The sequence below is a fragment of the Athalia rosae genome, chromosome 1 (genome assembly GCF_917208135.1).
Source record: "Athalia rosae chromosome 1, iyAthRosa1.1, whole genome shotgun sequence".
NCBI lineage: Eukaryota > Metazoa > Arthropoda > Insecta > Hymenoptera > Athaliidae > Athalia > Athalia rosae.
Genome location: NC_064026.1, coordinates 12,578,587 through 12,596,542, shown reverse-complemented (window position 1 = coordinate 12,596,542; position 17,956 = coordinate 12,578,587). Strand labels below are relative to the sequence as shown.

The 17,956-nt window shown below is 39.4% G+C and overlaps 3 protein-coding genes across 9 annotated transcripts in view; 2 read left to right on the top strand and 1 right to left on the bottom strand.

Annotated features, from left to right (window-relative positions):
- Positions 1-194: 194 nt before the first annotated feature.
- On the top strand, positions 195-1,127 carry LOC105687067 (tetratricopeptide repeat protein 9C). The gene has a single exon (XM_012402420.3). It carries the CDS (start codon positions 195-197, stop codon positions 1,047-1,049), a length of 855 nt encoding a protein of 284 aa, XP_012257843.2. The 3' UTR covers positions 1,050-1,127.
- Positions 1,128-1,224: 97 nt separating this feature from the next.
- On the bottom strand, positions 1,225-12,198 carry LOC105687063 (atlastin). 7 transcript variants are annotated; one of them, XR_007276711.1, is made up of 10 exons: positions 12,058-12,198; positions 11,810-11,985; positions 6,768-6,842; positions 6,316-6,587; positions 4,942-5,721; positions 4,647-4,868; positions 4,353-4,567; positions 4,158-4,224; positions 3,490-3,859; positions 1,225-3,110 (listed from the first exon to the last, which is right to left on the bottom strand). XR_007276711.1 is itself a non-coding variant. In XM_048648938.1 (9 exons), exons 1-9 carry the CDS (start codon positions 7,247-7,249, stop codon positions 2,991-2,993), a joined length of 1,947 nt encoding a protein of 648 aa, XP_048504895.1. In that variant the 5' UTR covers positions 7,250-7,391; the 3' UTR covers positions 1,225-2,990. The 7 variants fall into 7 exon arrangements, 1 of the variants encoding a protein (XP_048504895.1); XR_007276710.1 differs by lacking the exons at positions 11,810-11,985; positions 12,058-12,198 and adding exons at positions 6,951-6,984; positions 7,088-7,396; XR_002305734.2 differs by lacking the exon at positions 12,058-12,198 and having other exon boundaries at positions 11,810-12,003.
- Positions 12,199-12,210: 12 nt separating this feature from the next.
- The window catches only part of LOC105687062 (mucin-4), a 198,626-nt gene continuing 192,880 nt past the window's right edge, over positions 12,211-17,956 (top strand). The window contains exon 1 of the mRNA XM_048648929.1: positions 12,211-12,343. The gene's annotated coding sequence lies outside the window, so the exon portion shown is untranslated. The remainder of the gene's footprint in view (positions 12,344-17,956) is intronic.

The following is a 17,956-nucleotide window of genomic DNA, read 5'->3' as shown; positions in this document are numbered from 1 at the left end:
TATCGTTTGAGACGGATAGTTTACCTCGTCAATAAGAGTAAATAGCTAATCGTCTAAAAAGATCGAGAACTTCCTGAACCTTGGGAATTTGACCCACCCTGGCAGTTCTGGGGTTAGAAAATTCTTCATATGTGGATATTGCAAAGAGTTTGGATCCTACGATATCTTCGTACGTGAATAACGTTGTGAGCAATATGAAAGCCGATTGGTTTGGTGACAGCGTGGAGAAAGATATTTTAATTGATGCACCGTTCTCAAGGAAGTCTACTGAGCGTTCATCATGTGTTATTCGAATAGAGGATGTAAAAATAAGTCCTGGGCTAACGCACGAGAAACTCTGTAGTGATTACTTAGAGCAATCTTCAACAGAAAGAGTCATTATCATCGGGGATGCAACCACAAGAATTGATCAACACATTGAAAGGATAATACAGACAATGTTCATCGGAGAAACCAGTATGGTCAGAATCAAGTTGGTCAGCTTTGAAAATGACCAGAGCTTAGAGTTTAAAATAGCATTGAATTCTTGTGAGATTAAGACACCCATCTGGGAATGGACATTGCAGGAAAAATACAAGGTTGCCCTGGAATATAAAGAAGCTGGTGTGGGTCTGCATAAGTCCGCAAGAATAGTGGATGCTTTTCATAAATTCAGTCAGGCTTGTAAGGTTCTCATCACTTTGGAGCCCATCGAAGATATTGAGATGTCAGAGCAGCTTAGGGAGGATATACAGAATCTTAGAAAAGTTCTGTATAACAATATGGCTGAATGCCATTTGATTAGAAAGAATTTTGAGCATACCATATCATTATGCAATAAAGTACTTCAAAGGGACAAAAACAATGTGAAAGCAATTTACAGGCGAGGTGTGGCATATGAAAATCTGAGAGATTATGAGAATGCTTTGGTAGATATGGAGCAAGTTGTAAGTGTGCAACCAAAAAATACAATAGCTCGACAAAAGCTTGTAGCATATAGACAAAAAGTCCACGAAGCTAAAAGAAAGTCTGATGATATTGTAAGAAGAATGTTTTCTCTTAATAGATGAGATCAATGATACACTGAGAGTATAATAGAATTGTCAAATGCTGAAATATAATTCTGTAATAAATATATTATTTGTCAATTGATGTTTTTGTTGCATATTTACCTGCACCTAATATTTGGTCTAGATGTGGAATTCGGGTCTGACATTAAGAACTGATTTCATAAAACCACATCTGTTATAATTACAAAAATACGGCTTTATTTCTAGCAATAATCAATTTGAACAAAATTCAATGCCTATCATTACAGTATTGGGTTGACAACAAGTATTGTACCTGATAGCTGTTTCCACACTTAACATGGAATTCGGTAAATGAAACTATATCAGGCTGCATCGGAAAAAAAATTCCTGCACGTACCAAATAAGATAAATAAGCTGCTGAATCTTCTCCATTGATATTAAAAATTAAGGAAACAAAGAGCTCGTAATACATATCATGGAAATAGCGTCCTTAGACCCTAATTTTGGAAAATTTTATGGCTAAAATGAAGGTTTGATTAATTCATACGTATCCTATCTATGTAAAATTGATAGCATGTTTTTCTTGCTTTCAATTCTTAGAGAGGTTTCAATAAAATTAATGGCACCTTGCTGTGGTTTTCCGTTATCCGTTTGCTAACTACAAATCTCCATGAAGCATTTAGAAATGAATCTGTTGGATATAATCATAAAATCATGTCGCAAGTTTATAGTTAGGGTCTCAACTTAGATTTTCAGATTAAGCTAGACGTCTTTCCAACATTTCCTGATCCCCAAGTTATTATAATTCTGTGGCAACCAGCAAGCTTCTCCAAGTTCTATAATTTTAGGGTCAAGATTTTTTGATACTTTTTTTTATTGGTCGTCACTGTTCATTATATTGACTACAAATTAGTTTCTAATGAGACCCTTGTAAACCGTACCGTCATTACAGACGGATATTCTTTGTTATTACAATAGATGATATGAGGAAAAATTCTTCAAAACATATGCCAAAACTGGAGCCCAAGAACATACTGATTACACACATATATCTAAAGTGAACAAATGTTAAAAACTGTTGTATAAGTATATAATGTAGTAAATAAAATGATAAAACGAGAAAAGAATAACAACGTAAAAAGTGTTAGAAATCAAAACGAAGTAGTGTTACGAAACTAATGTAAGGTAATCTAAAACAAATGGCAAGACCGTTACCAGCGATAAAATACGAATTGTATAGGTCAGCTTGGAAAGGGGAATGCAAGTCGTATGATTAATACACAAAGACGTTCCCAAATTGACTGTTGTCTAGGAATTTATGGCATATTCTGTAATTTGTAGAGATCAAAAAATAATTACGGAATTTGAACAAGAGTTTGTGACATTTGTATCATTTCACTTTTATTTTATCAAACTATTATTAATTACAACGAATCATTTTTTTGGATGTCATATAGGCTCGATGCAAAAAAAAAATTTGAAATCAAATGATGCATGAGGGGTGGTAAAAATATCACAAGACTCATATTAGAGAAGCAAGACAAAAAATAACAGATGGACTATCACTTGTGGCAGGGTTGAACGCTATGATCTCATTTTCTTACTTGTGAACGATTGTACTTAAAAAATTAAAGATGTTCAGCTACTTCGCACGAAGTAGGCACTGCATTTAAGTACAAGACTTTATTTCTATAACAATATAATAATAATGATAATTGGTTGTCATAATCACCATAATTTCAACAATCTGACTTTGATTAATGATCAGAGTACACTGTACATACATTCATAACTATCATAGCTTACGTCATTCGTTGCCATTATGTGACAAGAAAAAATCCACAGCATTTTGATGATCTCTCAAATGTCTGAATTTTGTCATGCAAAAAATACAAGTTTATTTTCGTTATTTGATAGTGTTATTGCAGTACGCTTGAATATATATTTTTTTTCGGCGAAGGATAAGTAAGGGAATGAAAGTTACGATAGTTTAGGCTTGCCGTTGGCACTTAACGTAGAATTCGTTGCCATCTCTGCTGCCTGAGCCACGGCTACAGATACAGATTTTTCCACGAATTGTTGATAAAGCGGTTTCATGAACTAAAAAAGTAGAAAACCTCGATTTGATTATCAACATATCTTTAAATCCTTGCTACAATCAACAATGTATGATGAAATGCGATTTTGGATTAATTTTCATTGAATCTAACTAATTCTACAATTTTAGCTTGCAGAATTATGTACAATGGTCATTCATCATTTCAACATCAAAAAACGATGCCTCGATATGATTACTATGTTTGAAACAGAGCTCGTGCAAATTTGTAGTCTATTATCTCAATTGTCCCAATTATTCCAAACGTTTTGTTACAATGACGCTCTGTGTCACACTCAAATGCACAGTACATATCTTCGACCCGTTGATAGGTTGATGGAGATTTGTTTCAACGATATTCTGACCATATTTATTGGACTATACCTTTTCTAATCCTTGATCCTTTTTCAAGGAGGCGTGCATGTTAGCGACGGGATTAATTTTCAAAACGATAAATCATTAACAAAACTAGCAACAGGCAGGTGAGAATATAAATAGGAATAATCTGACAGAATACGCTTGTGTGTAAAAAAATAAGTGACTAGTTCGAGAGTGTTTGATTCATCGTAAAAACTCAATCTGAAATTGATATAAACGATAAAAAAGTGCGAATGGGAGCGTGGGATCAGACTTTGCGATGGTCGCAAAAGTATGCACAAATCAGACCAAATGAAGGAATGGAACATATAAGTATAAAAGATACGGAAAGGATCATATATCTCAACTTTTGTATGAGATGCGCACAATGCCAGGCCTGTTGGGACAAAAAATTCTACATGTTAGTCGAAGTGCGAACGAAGATTCGGATTTTAGCTGCTAAATAATGACTCGTATTCAACTTTTTTCACACATTTCGTCAAAAAACATTGGCCGCCAGATATATGATTCAAACATGTACGGAAATCCATGATGGAAATTTTTCTTTATGATCAAAAATTTAGTTTTGGCAGTGGCGCTAAAGTTAACAGCAACTACAACATGATAATTCTATCATTCAACGATTGGTTAATCATACTTCGCAAAATGTGATAGTCCAAAATTTTTTTACTCACATTTTCCCAAATAGCACTGGCTAATTCATCTATCTGTGTTCCAAGTTCTCGTAGTTCTCCACTATACCTATAACAAGAAACCATTTTATTTGAGAATGCCTATTTCAATCCTTTTGCGAAGTGTTCTGACTAGAACTTTGATATAGTTATTGACAAACCTAATGTAGGCTCACTTTAATGTAGTTAGTAACAAACCTAATGTAGGCCCACAGCACAAGGGTGAGTAAACCGATTCCCATCACGAGGTTACAAATGTTTGCTAAGGTGTAAAGACCAACTAAACCAAATATGCCTGATAGAATGTACATAGTAACGGCAATGGCGAAAAATACTGCTGGAGTTCGCGCAGCCTTGAATATATTTTTACTCTCATTGTGCGCCTTAAATTGTTGAAATGATTCGTCCATGTCCTGCAAGAATGTAAAAGATTAAAACATGGTTGAATCACTTTACTGATGCAAGAGCGGCACTCAAACTGATTGAGCTTACTTTTTGTAACTTTTCCATGTAGGTTTGGCTGAATTCGTCACCTCCCATTTTTCGCTTATTCTGGAACTGGTGGAGAGCTTTGTCTACGCAGCGATGGTGCTCTGACTCTAAATGAGCGGTTGCCAGGAAGGGTTTTGTGCCTCCACACACGGACTCCATCATTTGCGAGTAGAGATCTTTGGCTTCGGCTACTGCCGACAAGTTATTTGCCTCAGCTGTTGCCTGGTAATCGAGACTTGAGTAAAATTATGTCCTTGCTTAGGTACAATGCATGATTGATTCTTTTTTAACTCACCACAAGCATGCTTTTCGGTTCGGGGAGTTCGTCTCCTTTGTATATTTTGATGTAACTCTTGAAGTATTCCAAAAGATCTCTAGCTTTCACTACTTGGCCATCAATTTTTTTAGTCACTAAATTTTCGGGCGCAAGTAACATGGGCACGAGAGTTCGTAATTGAACTTTAAATTCAGATTCAATTTCGGATAATCGACCATCAAAATTTGGGTTGGTGGCAACTTTGAGACCCGGATGTGGCATGAGGAAGCATGATATGTCTGAGAAACAGGACTTGATGTGTTTTCTTAAACTCTGTAGTTCCGAATGTTGCATTTGTGAGATTTCTAGCCTTCGTAGTAGAATTTTCTTTCCTCCGTCAGCACCATATTCTGCCTCATACGGAAAGCTCCAGTCCCTAACCAGGAACTGTAGTCTTTGGAATGGAGTACTTCCTGATCTCTCTAACGCGAGCCTTCCATACTCGGTGAAGAGTTGTAAATGCTGGAGGTCATCTTCTTGAATATTTTGTGAAAGATTGTATATTTGCACAGAGGATAACATTGTGCTCAATGCAAATACTGTCGCACAGTCCCTCACAGTTGACTGACTGTCAAATGCTCCCTGTGTGTCCATCAGTATAATGGCGACTTTTTCGCCACTTGGTAGCAACCCTTTGAACACTTGAGACCACATCAAAATTCCAGTTGTGTCTCTCTCTGATCCACCCCTCCAAGAAAACCCATCTAAGGGGTCCTCGTCCGAACCTAGCCATGCATCCGTTTCGGTTTTCAAATTATACTGTTGTTCCAGAAGAGCGGAAGCAGATCAAATTTATCATGGAACAGAAACATGACATGTTATTGATAACGATATGTTGGATGCGCTGAGAATTGTGGTTTAAATTACTGTTCATTACATAATTAGATATAATCCAGGTATGTGTATTCTATGATTAGGAATACTGTTTGTGCTTTGACATTGCACATGGAATATTGAGTGATCTTGATAGCATAATGCCTGTGTACCAATGGATTCAATTACAGCAGAATAATATAGTACTTGGTAATTAACTGTGTAAACAAACATCCAAATTAACTTGTAAAAAAAATTCGAACGTGAATAAATTTATCAAATCCCACGTTTAGTTCGATATTGACCTACATTGCACGTCAGCAGATTATTATTACAGACATGTTGGGTTTTGTAATGAATGGTATACATGAATAAAATAGTTCGATTAACTATCGCCTACAGAATGGCGTTATAACAATAGGATTCTAGTGTTGATTTTAGTTGGCAAATAATGTGGGAAAGTACGAAAGTAGATTGAGAATATCACGGGTAAATTTCGCTCGCAATTTATCTACTGTTTTTAAATGGTAGTATACGGACCCTGGTATTCATGTAACGAAGGAAAAAATCAAGAAGGAAGCTCTTGCCCTTCCGGAAAGCTCCGGCAACAGAAACCACTACGACACTGCGGTCCTTGATATCGTCCTGTAGGAGAATTTCTTCGAGGGCATTCTCATCCAATTCAAAAGTATGATCGGGGTGGGCAAGAACCACCTGGACGGGCCTGCCCACTTCCCGTCCAATTTTGCTCTCGTCGTCATCCATCGAGAGCCTCTCTATTCTCTCTATTCTTTCTCGATCATTCGGATGTTCTGGCGAAAAAAGTTGTAATAATAAATGAAAATTATCCTTTGCTATTTTTCGTTTATCTTATTCTTCAGGATTGGTGCGAATCGTATTTAATCCCAAAAGGTGGGGGAACAGTGGAAATTCTGAAAAGAGATGTTGAGGAAAAGAAGAGAGAAGGCCAAGTTGGGAATAGATTAACACACCTTTTTCAGCTGCTCTGCTTCTCCGCAATATGCGATTTACATTTTCGTCGAGCGATGTCATCGGTGATTTCACAGCTAAAATCATACATATTTTGAAAGACAATTTTAGCATTTAGCAGATTTATGTTTTATATTTTATATACAGAGAAGGGGGTACTAGATTCCGTTCGCTTTCCGTATTAACTTTCGGCACTAGATTTTCTACCTCCCAATAAACCTGCAAATGATTAAATTAGGTGATCTAAAAAATGAGGAAGGAAAAACAATTGTTAGATTTAGTGCTGGATAAGCGCATACAAATAATTTTTTCGTGATATTACCGTTCTTTGTATGCCATGAGTGGATATTATGGTAGCGTTCTGAAACGTCAGTGAAATAAAACCGCGGCGAGTGTGTATTATTTGCAGCTGGCTCAACGAATCAAACAGCCTATATCGCGGATTGAAATCACTTGGCTTATTCGAATGACTCGACGATTTCATAATGAATGGTCATTTTTACGTGACAGCATAGTAACGTAGATCATAGTATCGTGAATGTTACGATATTTCTAGTCCAACATGCTCGGCGTAGATTTATAAATTAGATTTCGATTCGTCGGCGCAAAAATGTTGCAGGTGATTGAATGTTCTATGAATCTATAATATAACTACCTATGTGGGTTCCCTGAATTGTGGGTTTTTTATTGAAGCCTTCTTCGCCTCTCTCGAGCCACTCGACATTCCCGAAGACTTTTCTCGGCATATTTCCTGCATTTGGATTATATTCCTGATCTCTTTGCTTAGTTTTTTTCTTCCCATCTCGCGGCTTTTCAGGCCGCTTTTTTTTCTCACTCATATTTTGCCGAGACCCGAGATCTTGCTCCAAATTAGCATACCGCAATTGCAGATGTACGGAAAAATAATTTTTACAAACCGATCGATCGCAACGTAAGTTTGTCAAGTTTGGGTTACCGAATGAGCAAAATCGCGACTACTGAAACCCGGGAGTTTACTGAGAGATAGCCCTGCTTCTGAGGATATATCGGAGTCCACGGGATTTGGGATAGACAGAAATATACTTCCTCAGCAATCGTGGGACGACTTGGCAGTTGGCACCGCTCCGCAGTCTTGGCCCCTGGCGGCGACCCCTCGTCGACCCCAAATTTCTACTTTTCATTTGCCCAATTTTCCACGAGAACTCGACGGCACCATACCACGCCGTTGGCTTAGAATTTGCATGAGTTATACGATCTCGGCCGTTTCGCCTTTTGAATATTATTTCGTTGACGTTGATTTCGCACTACGTAACTCACCTACGTCAAGGTCAACATTCCTACTTGCATTTACGACGTATGATCGCATGCATAATTAACAAATATACATACGTAGACAAGCGAGTTGAAGGCTGAAGCAATTCCATATTCAAAACAGAAAGATTGAAAATAAGAAATGATTAATCACACATCGCCGATTCGGGGCACAATTAACCCCTGATTAATTTCTACATTTTCTTATCCCTGCAACTATGAATAGTAAAAATACGAAATAAATGAAAAAAAAAAAAAAAAAAAAAAAACGACCCCGGTACCTAACTCGAAATGACAAGTGTCGAGTGCCGGATCGTGTCTACGGGTTGCGGGAGGCTCAACGAGAGAGGTCGATGCCGCCTTCTCTTTATATTCAGTTTCAATTTTCGAATGAAAATTGGACGCGACTAGTGCGAGTACTTGGGCATCGAATTACTCACGTCTCAAGATATTGACTCACAGACTGAGCTATACCCCAAGATCTAATCCATGCAATGAAAGACCGCGAGGTACCGTTGATGCTGCAGTTCTAAGCTATCGCTTTTACCTATATGTATGTACGAATAAATGATGATGATGCTGCCGCCGCTACTCGTAGACAGACCTATTCCCATGTAAGAAACAGTCGGGTTTATAATTTGGTAGGTAACTATAGCTGCTGCAGCTGCCTGCATCATCACGGCCACGGCAGCCCACACATGTATCTATCTGTACATACATATATCTACAAGATCTAACCGATGCCGCGACGGTGTTCTCATAGATTTTATTCTTGGCGAATAAACGTTATTGCAGTACAAGTTATTTAATATCTCTTCGACGGTTAATCTCATTCTGGTATTGTGGAAACTGACGTTATGAGAAACGAAGTAACTCCGTAGGTGTATAAGGAAACGCGGAAAGGAGTGTTTATAAGACGATATTCATCTTTAAAATGACCTTCACAAATAATTAACTGAACCATTGTATTAGTCAAGTTAGTTTTCAGAGACCGGGTTGTGTTGTCGTGGAGTTTTTCTTTTGCCAACTCGATATAAACGGCAGCCTGCGATGCCGTAGAGGTATAATATACGTGCATCAAGATATTTAATATATTTATAAACGTCTGCAGCGTCTGCTGATTTTCTAAGATTAATTATAGTTTGGGTTGCAATGATAGTTTATCCATCATAGTCTATTAAAAGCCACGAAAGTCCGTGTACCTATATACCTTATACAATGTGTACATACATACGCCGAAGGATGTATATTGCATACAAAATACGCACACGTGCCATTCATTTGCCGAATATTGGAATTTTTCAATTGACAAAATACCGCTACAGTCGAGGCTGCAGTACCGAAAATTCAAAAGCGTAAGATTATTAAAAATCTTGATCACGACGCTCACTGGATCAGTTGCGATTCGGCCGTAGATTTTTCACCTAGGATATAAATCTAGGTATTCAGGCGCATACAAATATAATTATACGTTGAAAATAAGCACTACTGTACATTCACTCTGACGTCTGTCCCCACTCGCTAACGAGTTTGCACTTCCCTCTCTCTCTCTATGTCTATTCGTCTCCGTTCCTATCTCTGGCAAGATACTTTTGCTCAGAATTCCTCTAGCTTTCTACACAGTTTTCTCTCTCTATCCTCTCCCTTTCCATCCAACGTGGTTCAACATTTAATATTAATTAGAATTGGTAGATACGTAACTTGATCTTCCGTTAGTCATACATCATCGTTATATCGTCAATTTCATCGATTATTTTACCTATAGATGAGATCAACATTTTCGCGAACGACTCTAACTGCAGCGTATCTTCGTAACGACGATCAACACTTGTCTATCAAAGACACGTATGAAGAGATATCGATGGTTTTTTTTTACATACCTTCAAGCACATAAAATCACTTTGGCCCGGTCTCTCGTCTCTCGCTTTTTACGTCCTCTTTCTACTCGCGCTAGACTCTTTACGCACCCGTACTCCGTCAAATGAGCAGGAGGAATATTTTTCCTTTGATATTTGCGCAGTAATTTAGCAAATTGGATTTAGGGACAGCCTTTGGCGCTCTAAGAGAGAAGAGCGAGAGTCGAACAAGAACGAATGAATTGACGGACTTACTTTGATACTCGAATTGCTCGCCTGGATAATCAATGGAACATTCAAAAGATTTACGGATGGATACGCGTTGATAGACCGCAGAATATCTAATAGAGTTTGGCGATAAGGACTCTCTAAGAAATGATAAGCTGATTTTGGACAACGAAACCGACGTTGAGATTTTTTGAACGAAAAATGTTAAAAAAAAAAAATGGCAGACAGTATTCGAGAAAAAAACTAGAACAAAATTGGATGTATTTCTGAGCTTTGGATGATAAATAGTCGATATCCGAGGACGTACATGTATATTTAGAAAATTTCTTCTTTGTCGGAAATGAGAAACTCTTCCTTATTTACAGCGGTTGAGATTACGGATGTTATATCGTTTCCACCTCACTGAACAAAAATTTCAGGAGGCTAATCAAAGCGTGTTGTTATAAAATTCGGCGATAAGATATGATCTCTCGTTTGATAGACTGTCGCGTATAATCGCGCAAGATTGATTCAATAATTAACCATTTATGCGATAAAAAAGAGAATAAAAACGTGTTCGAGCTACGAGAGAATCGAGACTTTGGACCAGTGGGGTCGAAAAGTTAGGATTAAATGGCATGAGAAATCGTAAGAAAAAGTTTACTGCGCTTGTAGAATAAAAGTTCTCACTATAACCGTTCAAGGATATCGATAGAATATAATAATCGACGAGTGAAATTATAAATTTAATTTACCTCCGGCTCAAGAATGAGAAAATGGTCAGTCGTGTGCAAATTTTTATCCCTGCAAAAGTGGCTTTTGGAGGGTGGAAATACAAAAGTTCGGTTCTTGTTACTTTCATGTAGTTAAGTTGATGTTTATATAACTGAAAAAAGCGAGAAACAATTTGATTTCTGTTAGTTTCAAATTTACTCAAACGAAATCGTGAATTTGAATTTCTTAGGAGGCAATACCCCGTGAGGTTTGGTTGTGTTTTCATTCCTCGGTCAATAAATAAATAGCGATAAATTTTGAAAACGCTACCCGACTTTGGCAGAGTTTTTGGTTCAGCCGGGCAAATGCGATTCTTCGGTCGGCCGCGAGAGCGCAGTAGTTTACGGCGATGACTTGGCCATGGAATCGCATTTGGATCTGTCATACGTCATGTGGGAAATTGATATCATCACCTGACAGGATCTCGTGTGATTTAAATTACTTAAGTAACCACTCCGCATGTAGCCCATGGTTTACACCAAGCCAAATCGAACTTTCAGGTGATGCAAGGGTAGCACCACAATGACATGGTCTGCATTTCGATCTCTGACAGGATTATAACCTTCACGCGACGTAGAATCACTCAACTTAAATATTTTACCACAGTTTAACATATAACTTACAGGTTAATCAGTCCGTAATAGACGTCACCGTAAATAACGAGAAATAGCGAGGAGAAGGCGTCGACGTGATATATTTCCGATGCAAACGTTGGACGGGAGAATGCGAATAATAAAAGGATAAAAAAACTGAGGAGTGATGTTGCAGAATACAGCTGGTCACTCTCGGCGCACTTTTCCCATAAATTTAACGATCCGGAAGATTTTTATAACTGAATAAACTCCCGAATACGCACTCCATTCGTTCGCCTCGAGGTTGAAGCCCGGCGATTATTGGGATATCAAACAGTTACTTACCAACATTCGTGCCCTCGTAGTTGCCACTCTGTTTACGTTGTTTAGCGTCAGCCATCTTGGATATCGTATGACGTCACTTCCAGAACGTCGGTCGTGTGCGTGTGCTGCTAGACCCGCTGGTACTGCTACGCTGCCGAACCCACGGTGGTGCAGACGTATTGAGAGCGTAGGGAAACCTGACGGTTTTTACTGAGTTAAAACAAATTCGGGACCTTCGTTCACCCGAATAATAATAAATAATATCGCACTCTTTTTTCCCGTCCATTTAATCGCCCCGCTGACGAGGGGGCGGGACGAAAATTTCGGCGCGCTTCGATACCCCGAGGTGGTTATTTTCTTTTTTCCCTTTTTCTTTTTTTCTTTTCGCAACAACCGGGACTACATTCACCCGCGTAGTTATCTTTATCTTCTGTGTGTCGCGTACCGCAGATTCCCATGGTGGAATGTGGAGGCTGTGTGCGGTGGTTTGTTTCGTGCGGTATTTTAATTTGGTGACAATTTTTATAGTGGGATCCATCACCTCGTTACAACATCGTGAGTAGATCATTATAATGTCAATTAGAATATCGCCTGTACGCTTTGCACCCGCCTTAAAAATTTCATTTAAAATTTTTTGTAAAATGGTCGACTACCTAGTAAACAAATGCCAGGTCCAGCGAGCAAGCAAGAGAGAGAGAGAGGGACAAAGTAATGTCCGAGTGGGGAAGAGAGGTCGAAAGATATGAGATTACTTTTCCCACATTTCTCTATTTTCCTCTTCATTATTGTTCTCAATTTTTTAACAATAAAATCCGTCCTTCGTCATATCCACCCGCCTGACTGGTGTACTTTCAAATTCGCCAGCACGAGAAACAAAGATCAACGAAAAAATAACAAGAACAACAAAAGATTAGAGTCTGGAAAGAGATGTAAATTACGACACGTTTCGAAATTCTCCGGGTACGCGAAGACCATAAATATCTCTTGTTTTTCGTTTCCCTTTCTCTTTCAATTCCGTTTTTTTCCTCAGCTTTTCTCTTTTTAGTTTCTTCTTAATTCGCGCGTCGCGTCAATTATTTCACGAGAGGGGTCTGCTAGTTTTGTTGAATCGTCGCCTCGGGACGATTGTTTTTAACTCGAAAAGGTCAGAAGCGTGACCTGCAACGAACGTCTCGGATTTTAAATGACAAAAATAAAACCAAGTACAGTCCTACTTATTACTCAATTCACCGTTCAATTAGCAAAATGCAGATCCATTCCTACCACCCTTCCAAACTCTTCACCCCATCCCATCTCCGTTCATCTGTCAATCCCTGGCCGCGCACGTTTTCGATCGTCTCCTTTTCGTCAATTTCGGTACACCACTCTCCCGACTTGGCTATAAGATAAGCCAGCGTACGACAGTAACGTCCGCTGCCTAATGTCTCTCAGTGTCGTGTGTACGTAGTTCTAGGTCTCCTCCCCCTTCCCTTACCCTGGGTGTCGCAGCGGCGCTAATACCTGCGATACGTTGACGCGGGTGAGGTAGGTAGGTGAGGTGGTAGCTGTTGCATTTAAAGGGCCAGTCCGCCTTGCTCTCCTCTCACGTGGTCGCTGGAACGCCACGAGCCACGAGCCATCAGCTGCTACTCGGGGGTTAAGAGAGGGGGGGAGGCATCGAGCGAGGCATTGACGCTACGGACCGTCGACGTTTAAAGGTCCGAGGTTTAAAGGCCTGGTTGCACCGTAGGTAACGGTCTCCCGTTTCTCTCGTTAGCGGGACAAACGGAGACGGACCTTCGTAACAGGGATTCGGGGCGGTCTCTTAAAACTATGCTGGGCCATCCGAGTTGCGTTGCGATGCAACGCGAGCTCCGCGATATCGCCAGGGCAATGTAGAAGACCGTTAATCCGTTGTTTTATACTCTGCTTTTTAACCTTTTATTTTTCAGCTTTTTTACCCTACTCTCATCGTATGTTTGATTTGCATTTTTCAGCTCTTCATTTTGGTTGCATTTCTTGGTATATGTATACTTTACACAATAAGTTTAACTTTAACACCATCAATGTAATGTGAATAATTAATATGCTTGAAATACACTTACACACGGAGCAGATGCACCGAGTATTGTACATAATATTAATAATAATAGTTGGGAAATGCTAAGCCCAGTAGTGAATTGAATACTCGTGTTATACATATACATACGTAGCTTTCATGTATACTCATTGACCCTTTGGTTTATGTTACATCCTCGAAGCCGAGTGAGAAACTTTGAACAAAGAAAGAGAATGAACGAATTCGTCTTCTTGCCTTCTAATGCTCGAGGTAATTTGTTTGATTATTCTGTTGCGCAAGGCCTGATTTATTTAATAATTACGCACCTGACGTTCCGCCGTATCGCTCCGAAAAGTCCGAGTGAACCAGATGAATAATTATTGTCGTATTGTAACTATGCGTATCCATATAATGTTCCAATGTATGCACTGTAAAAATTCGAAAAAAAAAAAACAAAAACAAATAACAGAAAGATGCTGTAGATTCCGTAATTTTGTAACAGGTAGTTTGAGCTTGATGTATCACCAATTCGGATATAGTATAGTCGTCGTACATATCGTAACCTATACGCTTGAACAATCGAAGGAAATGCATAACGAGAGATGGAAGTGACCGGGTGCATTTAATAAATGGACGCCGGGGTAACATATGTGAGAAGATTAGATGAGGCACCACGGTAGGATACTACGTACAACGTGTAGGGAGCAACGTACCTCTTCGTTTTCGTCTCTGCTGTACCTGCAACAGCAGCTAGCATCACCAGCAGCATTGTAGAAGCGAAAACAGCGGCGGCAAGCTGTTAGCGCAGGTTCTGTTCTATCTAGATTTTATGTAGGCCAGGAATAGCCGGTGCTATTTTTACTAAAAGTGTGTCATCTGCGTTTGTCTACGCTCCCTTGTCTACCATTTCGTACCGTATCCGTCCGATATGTCTTTACGACATACGTACAGTATATCATTAAACGTATAAACCACCGACGTACTTGTACTTATATATTCTTATCATTATTGTTGTTGTTGTTGTTGTTGTTATTCTTGTCACTGTGATTACGATTGTCATTATTATTACTTTAGTTTCGCTCGTTAAACTAGAGCAGGTTTAGTTACAATCAGTTTTCTAGCAGTGTTCACATGTAGACATATTATACATATTAATAAATTTTCGTTAGACGCGATCGACATATGTATGGCAGCTATATAATATTTGTAAATGTGTAAATATGTAATTCATCTCATAGACTTAGCTGTGTTATATGTATACGTACTGTACCTATAGATATGTAGTACATTTCACATGTGGTTCGTTTGACGAGCCTTGACGGTATGGCACGTCCGTGACGTCCGTCAGCGTCAAACGATAATAGCAAACTCTTTTCTAGCTGACGTTTCCGAATGAAATAGTATTCTGCGTGGGCTAGGTGATCGCCGAATAAATCCACGCCTACGTAACCACACGTCGAGCATCTTTTTCCTATTTATTTTCCCTCTCCTTCCTTTTTTCTTCCCCTTTTTTTTTTTTTTTTTTTATTTTTTTTTCTCCACGTATGCTTCGTAGTTCTCGCACGAGAGATGGACGTATACATATACTTTATATTATGTGTACAGAGAATATCGATGATTTATTTTATCTTACGGGACAGGAGATCCCGAGGGAAGCTGAATGAGTGTGAGTACACACGTGTGTATCGGCTGCTGAAATGAGATACCGAAGGTTCAGATACCGCGCACAATGCGGTAGGTACGGAGTGTACGGTGTGATTAAAAATAGCATTATCGAGCATCGCGGTACAATCTACATCAACCCGTGAGGAATTTAGAAATGTATCCGTTCGATGCCATCATCAGCTGCCGCGTGCATCAGAATCGAACGATCTAGTTTCTCGAGCCTCTGCGCTCTCGGTATAGAAAATGTAGGTCGGATATCGTTTTTTTGAACCCCTCCAGGATAATTGTAAATACGTATAAAATCTCACGTAATTCAATGACTTCTGACGATGCCCATCATGCAAATCTTGTCGTTAGAATAATTATCGACGGCTCTTCCACGGCCGGGGATAAGAACCTGAGATACGGCCTTTGTTACACCTGCCAACGTAGTCGTGGGTCCTGATTTAATCTCCGAGCACTCGGTGCTGCAGCGGCAGTCTCCCTCCCCCATCCCTTTATGATTCCGCCACCGCCGTGTTTCCCACTTTAGTTATCAATCGATAACGTTACCTTCGTGCGTTCCTGTGTGTACAATATACATATAACATAACGTGTATGTATGTACGTACAACACGCAACACTCGCATAGGTATAATGTTATACAATATTACATCTCACATACATACACATAGTAAAACGGATTTGTGGCGCAATTACGCGGGGTTTGGTTAAAACATCCGCCTTTGTTCGTCGTTGTTCTTGTTGTTGTTGCCTTATTATTATCATCGCTATAATCATTATTTGTTTTAAGGGTATAACGTGTTTCGGTTTATTTTCACTGAAAAATTACCATTCACATCGATGCGTGTATGTACGTACATGTACGTAGAAATTCTGTTGAAAAATTGGGGAAAGTTAACGCGAACGGTAATTAGTAGATGTAGCTATATATATATCGAGGAGAATTATAATCAAATCGTGTTTAGCGCGTATACAATCGAAGTTTGTTACTCAAATTGCACGCCCGTGGGTGTACATACGTATATATTAGTATATATGTGCATTCGTACGTACTTGACCACTTCGCCGGTTGCACTATTCGACTACGTCATCGATAAAGTGGCAAACGCTCGATAACTGCTGCCTGGACTGCTTGAATTTTGTTCATACTACACACGTCATAAACGGTATATTCTATACATCGCGATATACTATATGTAGTATAATCATAGAGTTCAATATATCTATGGTATAATAATTTTATACGACGTAGACTCGCTATGCACTCGATCGTAGGTAGGTATGCGTAGCAGTATAGGTACGAATACGTGTACGGTTATTACACGTACGTATGTTATGTACGTACATACATAATATGTATACGCGAACGAGCGGTACAAATTCCGGTAGGTATGGTTCATATGTGCAGAAATATTTGCAGCTCTCATTCACGTAGAACGGGTACCTGGTCTCCGCCGTGTAACGTTGATATTTATATATAATATACGCTACAGACCATACGTATAGGCGTTTCGCATACAAGTATAATTTTCGACGGTAATTCAATCGCTCATAATATGTTTGTTCGTTATTGAAATTGTGCCGATTATACGACTTGGGGCTGATGTAGTATCGTTCCATCGTTTTTATCGGAGTTCTCTGATTTTTTTTCTTCACTTTTTACTTTGTATTGTTTTTTTTTTTCTCGGTCGAACACGGGGTGTACGTGTTATCGGTCGCGTGATATAGATTCGCAAATTTCTCGATGTAACACACTCGCGGGAATATTTATATTTCGTTGCGGGCCTCGCAAGTCGGGGATCGGACACACCGGGTATTGCCGTAGAGCGTACGATAATGTGCAAAATGGGTTGAAATTTTCCCGCCACTATCCCGTTCCGAAGCATAGAATAAATTTATCATCCTTTTTAGGCATGAAATCTAGCGTGCCAAGGGTGTTGGCATATCGCCAAAACCAAACTCCGAATAAAACACTCCTCCCTTATTCACCCCCTAGCCACCGCGCGCATAGATGCGAACTTCGCCAAGTCGCGGGTATTTAATTTAATTCCACGCCATTCTCTTTCATCCACCGTCACCCCTCGGTCTCCACCCCCGAGCCCCGAATCGGGTATAGGGGGGAAAAAAAAACAACAAAAACAAGCGAATCAAAACATTTCGACTATATTTTGGGTAAACTCTCGCCAATACAACCCCCGCGCATCCCCCCTTCTATACGGCTATCACCGAATTCACCATAAATCAATGAATGCCGAACGAGTTTCAACCGCGAGATGCCTTTTCATAGCTTTTCATGTACTTACGTGTATACCGTGTAGATATATTGGTGTGTCATACTCGTCGAACCGGTGCATGCGAACGAGGCATCGAACCCTTATGGCTCAACGAGCACCACGACCCTCTTACCGGGCGATCGGAGAGATCGAATTTCAATATTACGAACGATAATTGCGACTTGCAGT

What these genes read in the sequence shown, in the direction of transcription:
- LOC105687067 (XM_012402420.3), top strand. Translation starts at nt 195, where the DNA reads ATGAAAGCCGATTGGTTTGGTGACAGCGTGGAGAAAGATATTTTAATT.
- LOC105687063 (XM_048648938.1), bottom strand. Translation starts at nt 7,249, where the DNA reads ATGAAATCGTCGAGTCATTCGAATAAGCCAAGTGATTTCAATCCGCGA. An exon ending in TTCGTTACATGAATACCAGG is followed by an intron (nt 5,722 to 6,315) that starts GTCCGTATACTA and finishes CTGGAACAACAG; the next exon opens with TATAATTTGAAAACCGAAAC. An exon ending in CCAGTGCTATTTGGGAAAAT is followed by an intron (nt 3,111 to 4,157) that starts GTGAGTAAAAAA and finishes CTACTTTTTTAG; the next exon opens with TTCATGAAACCGCTTTATCA.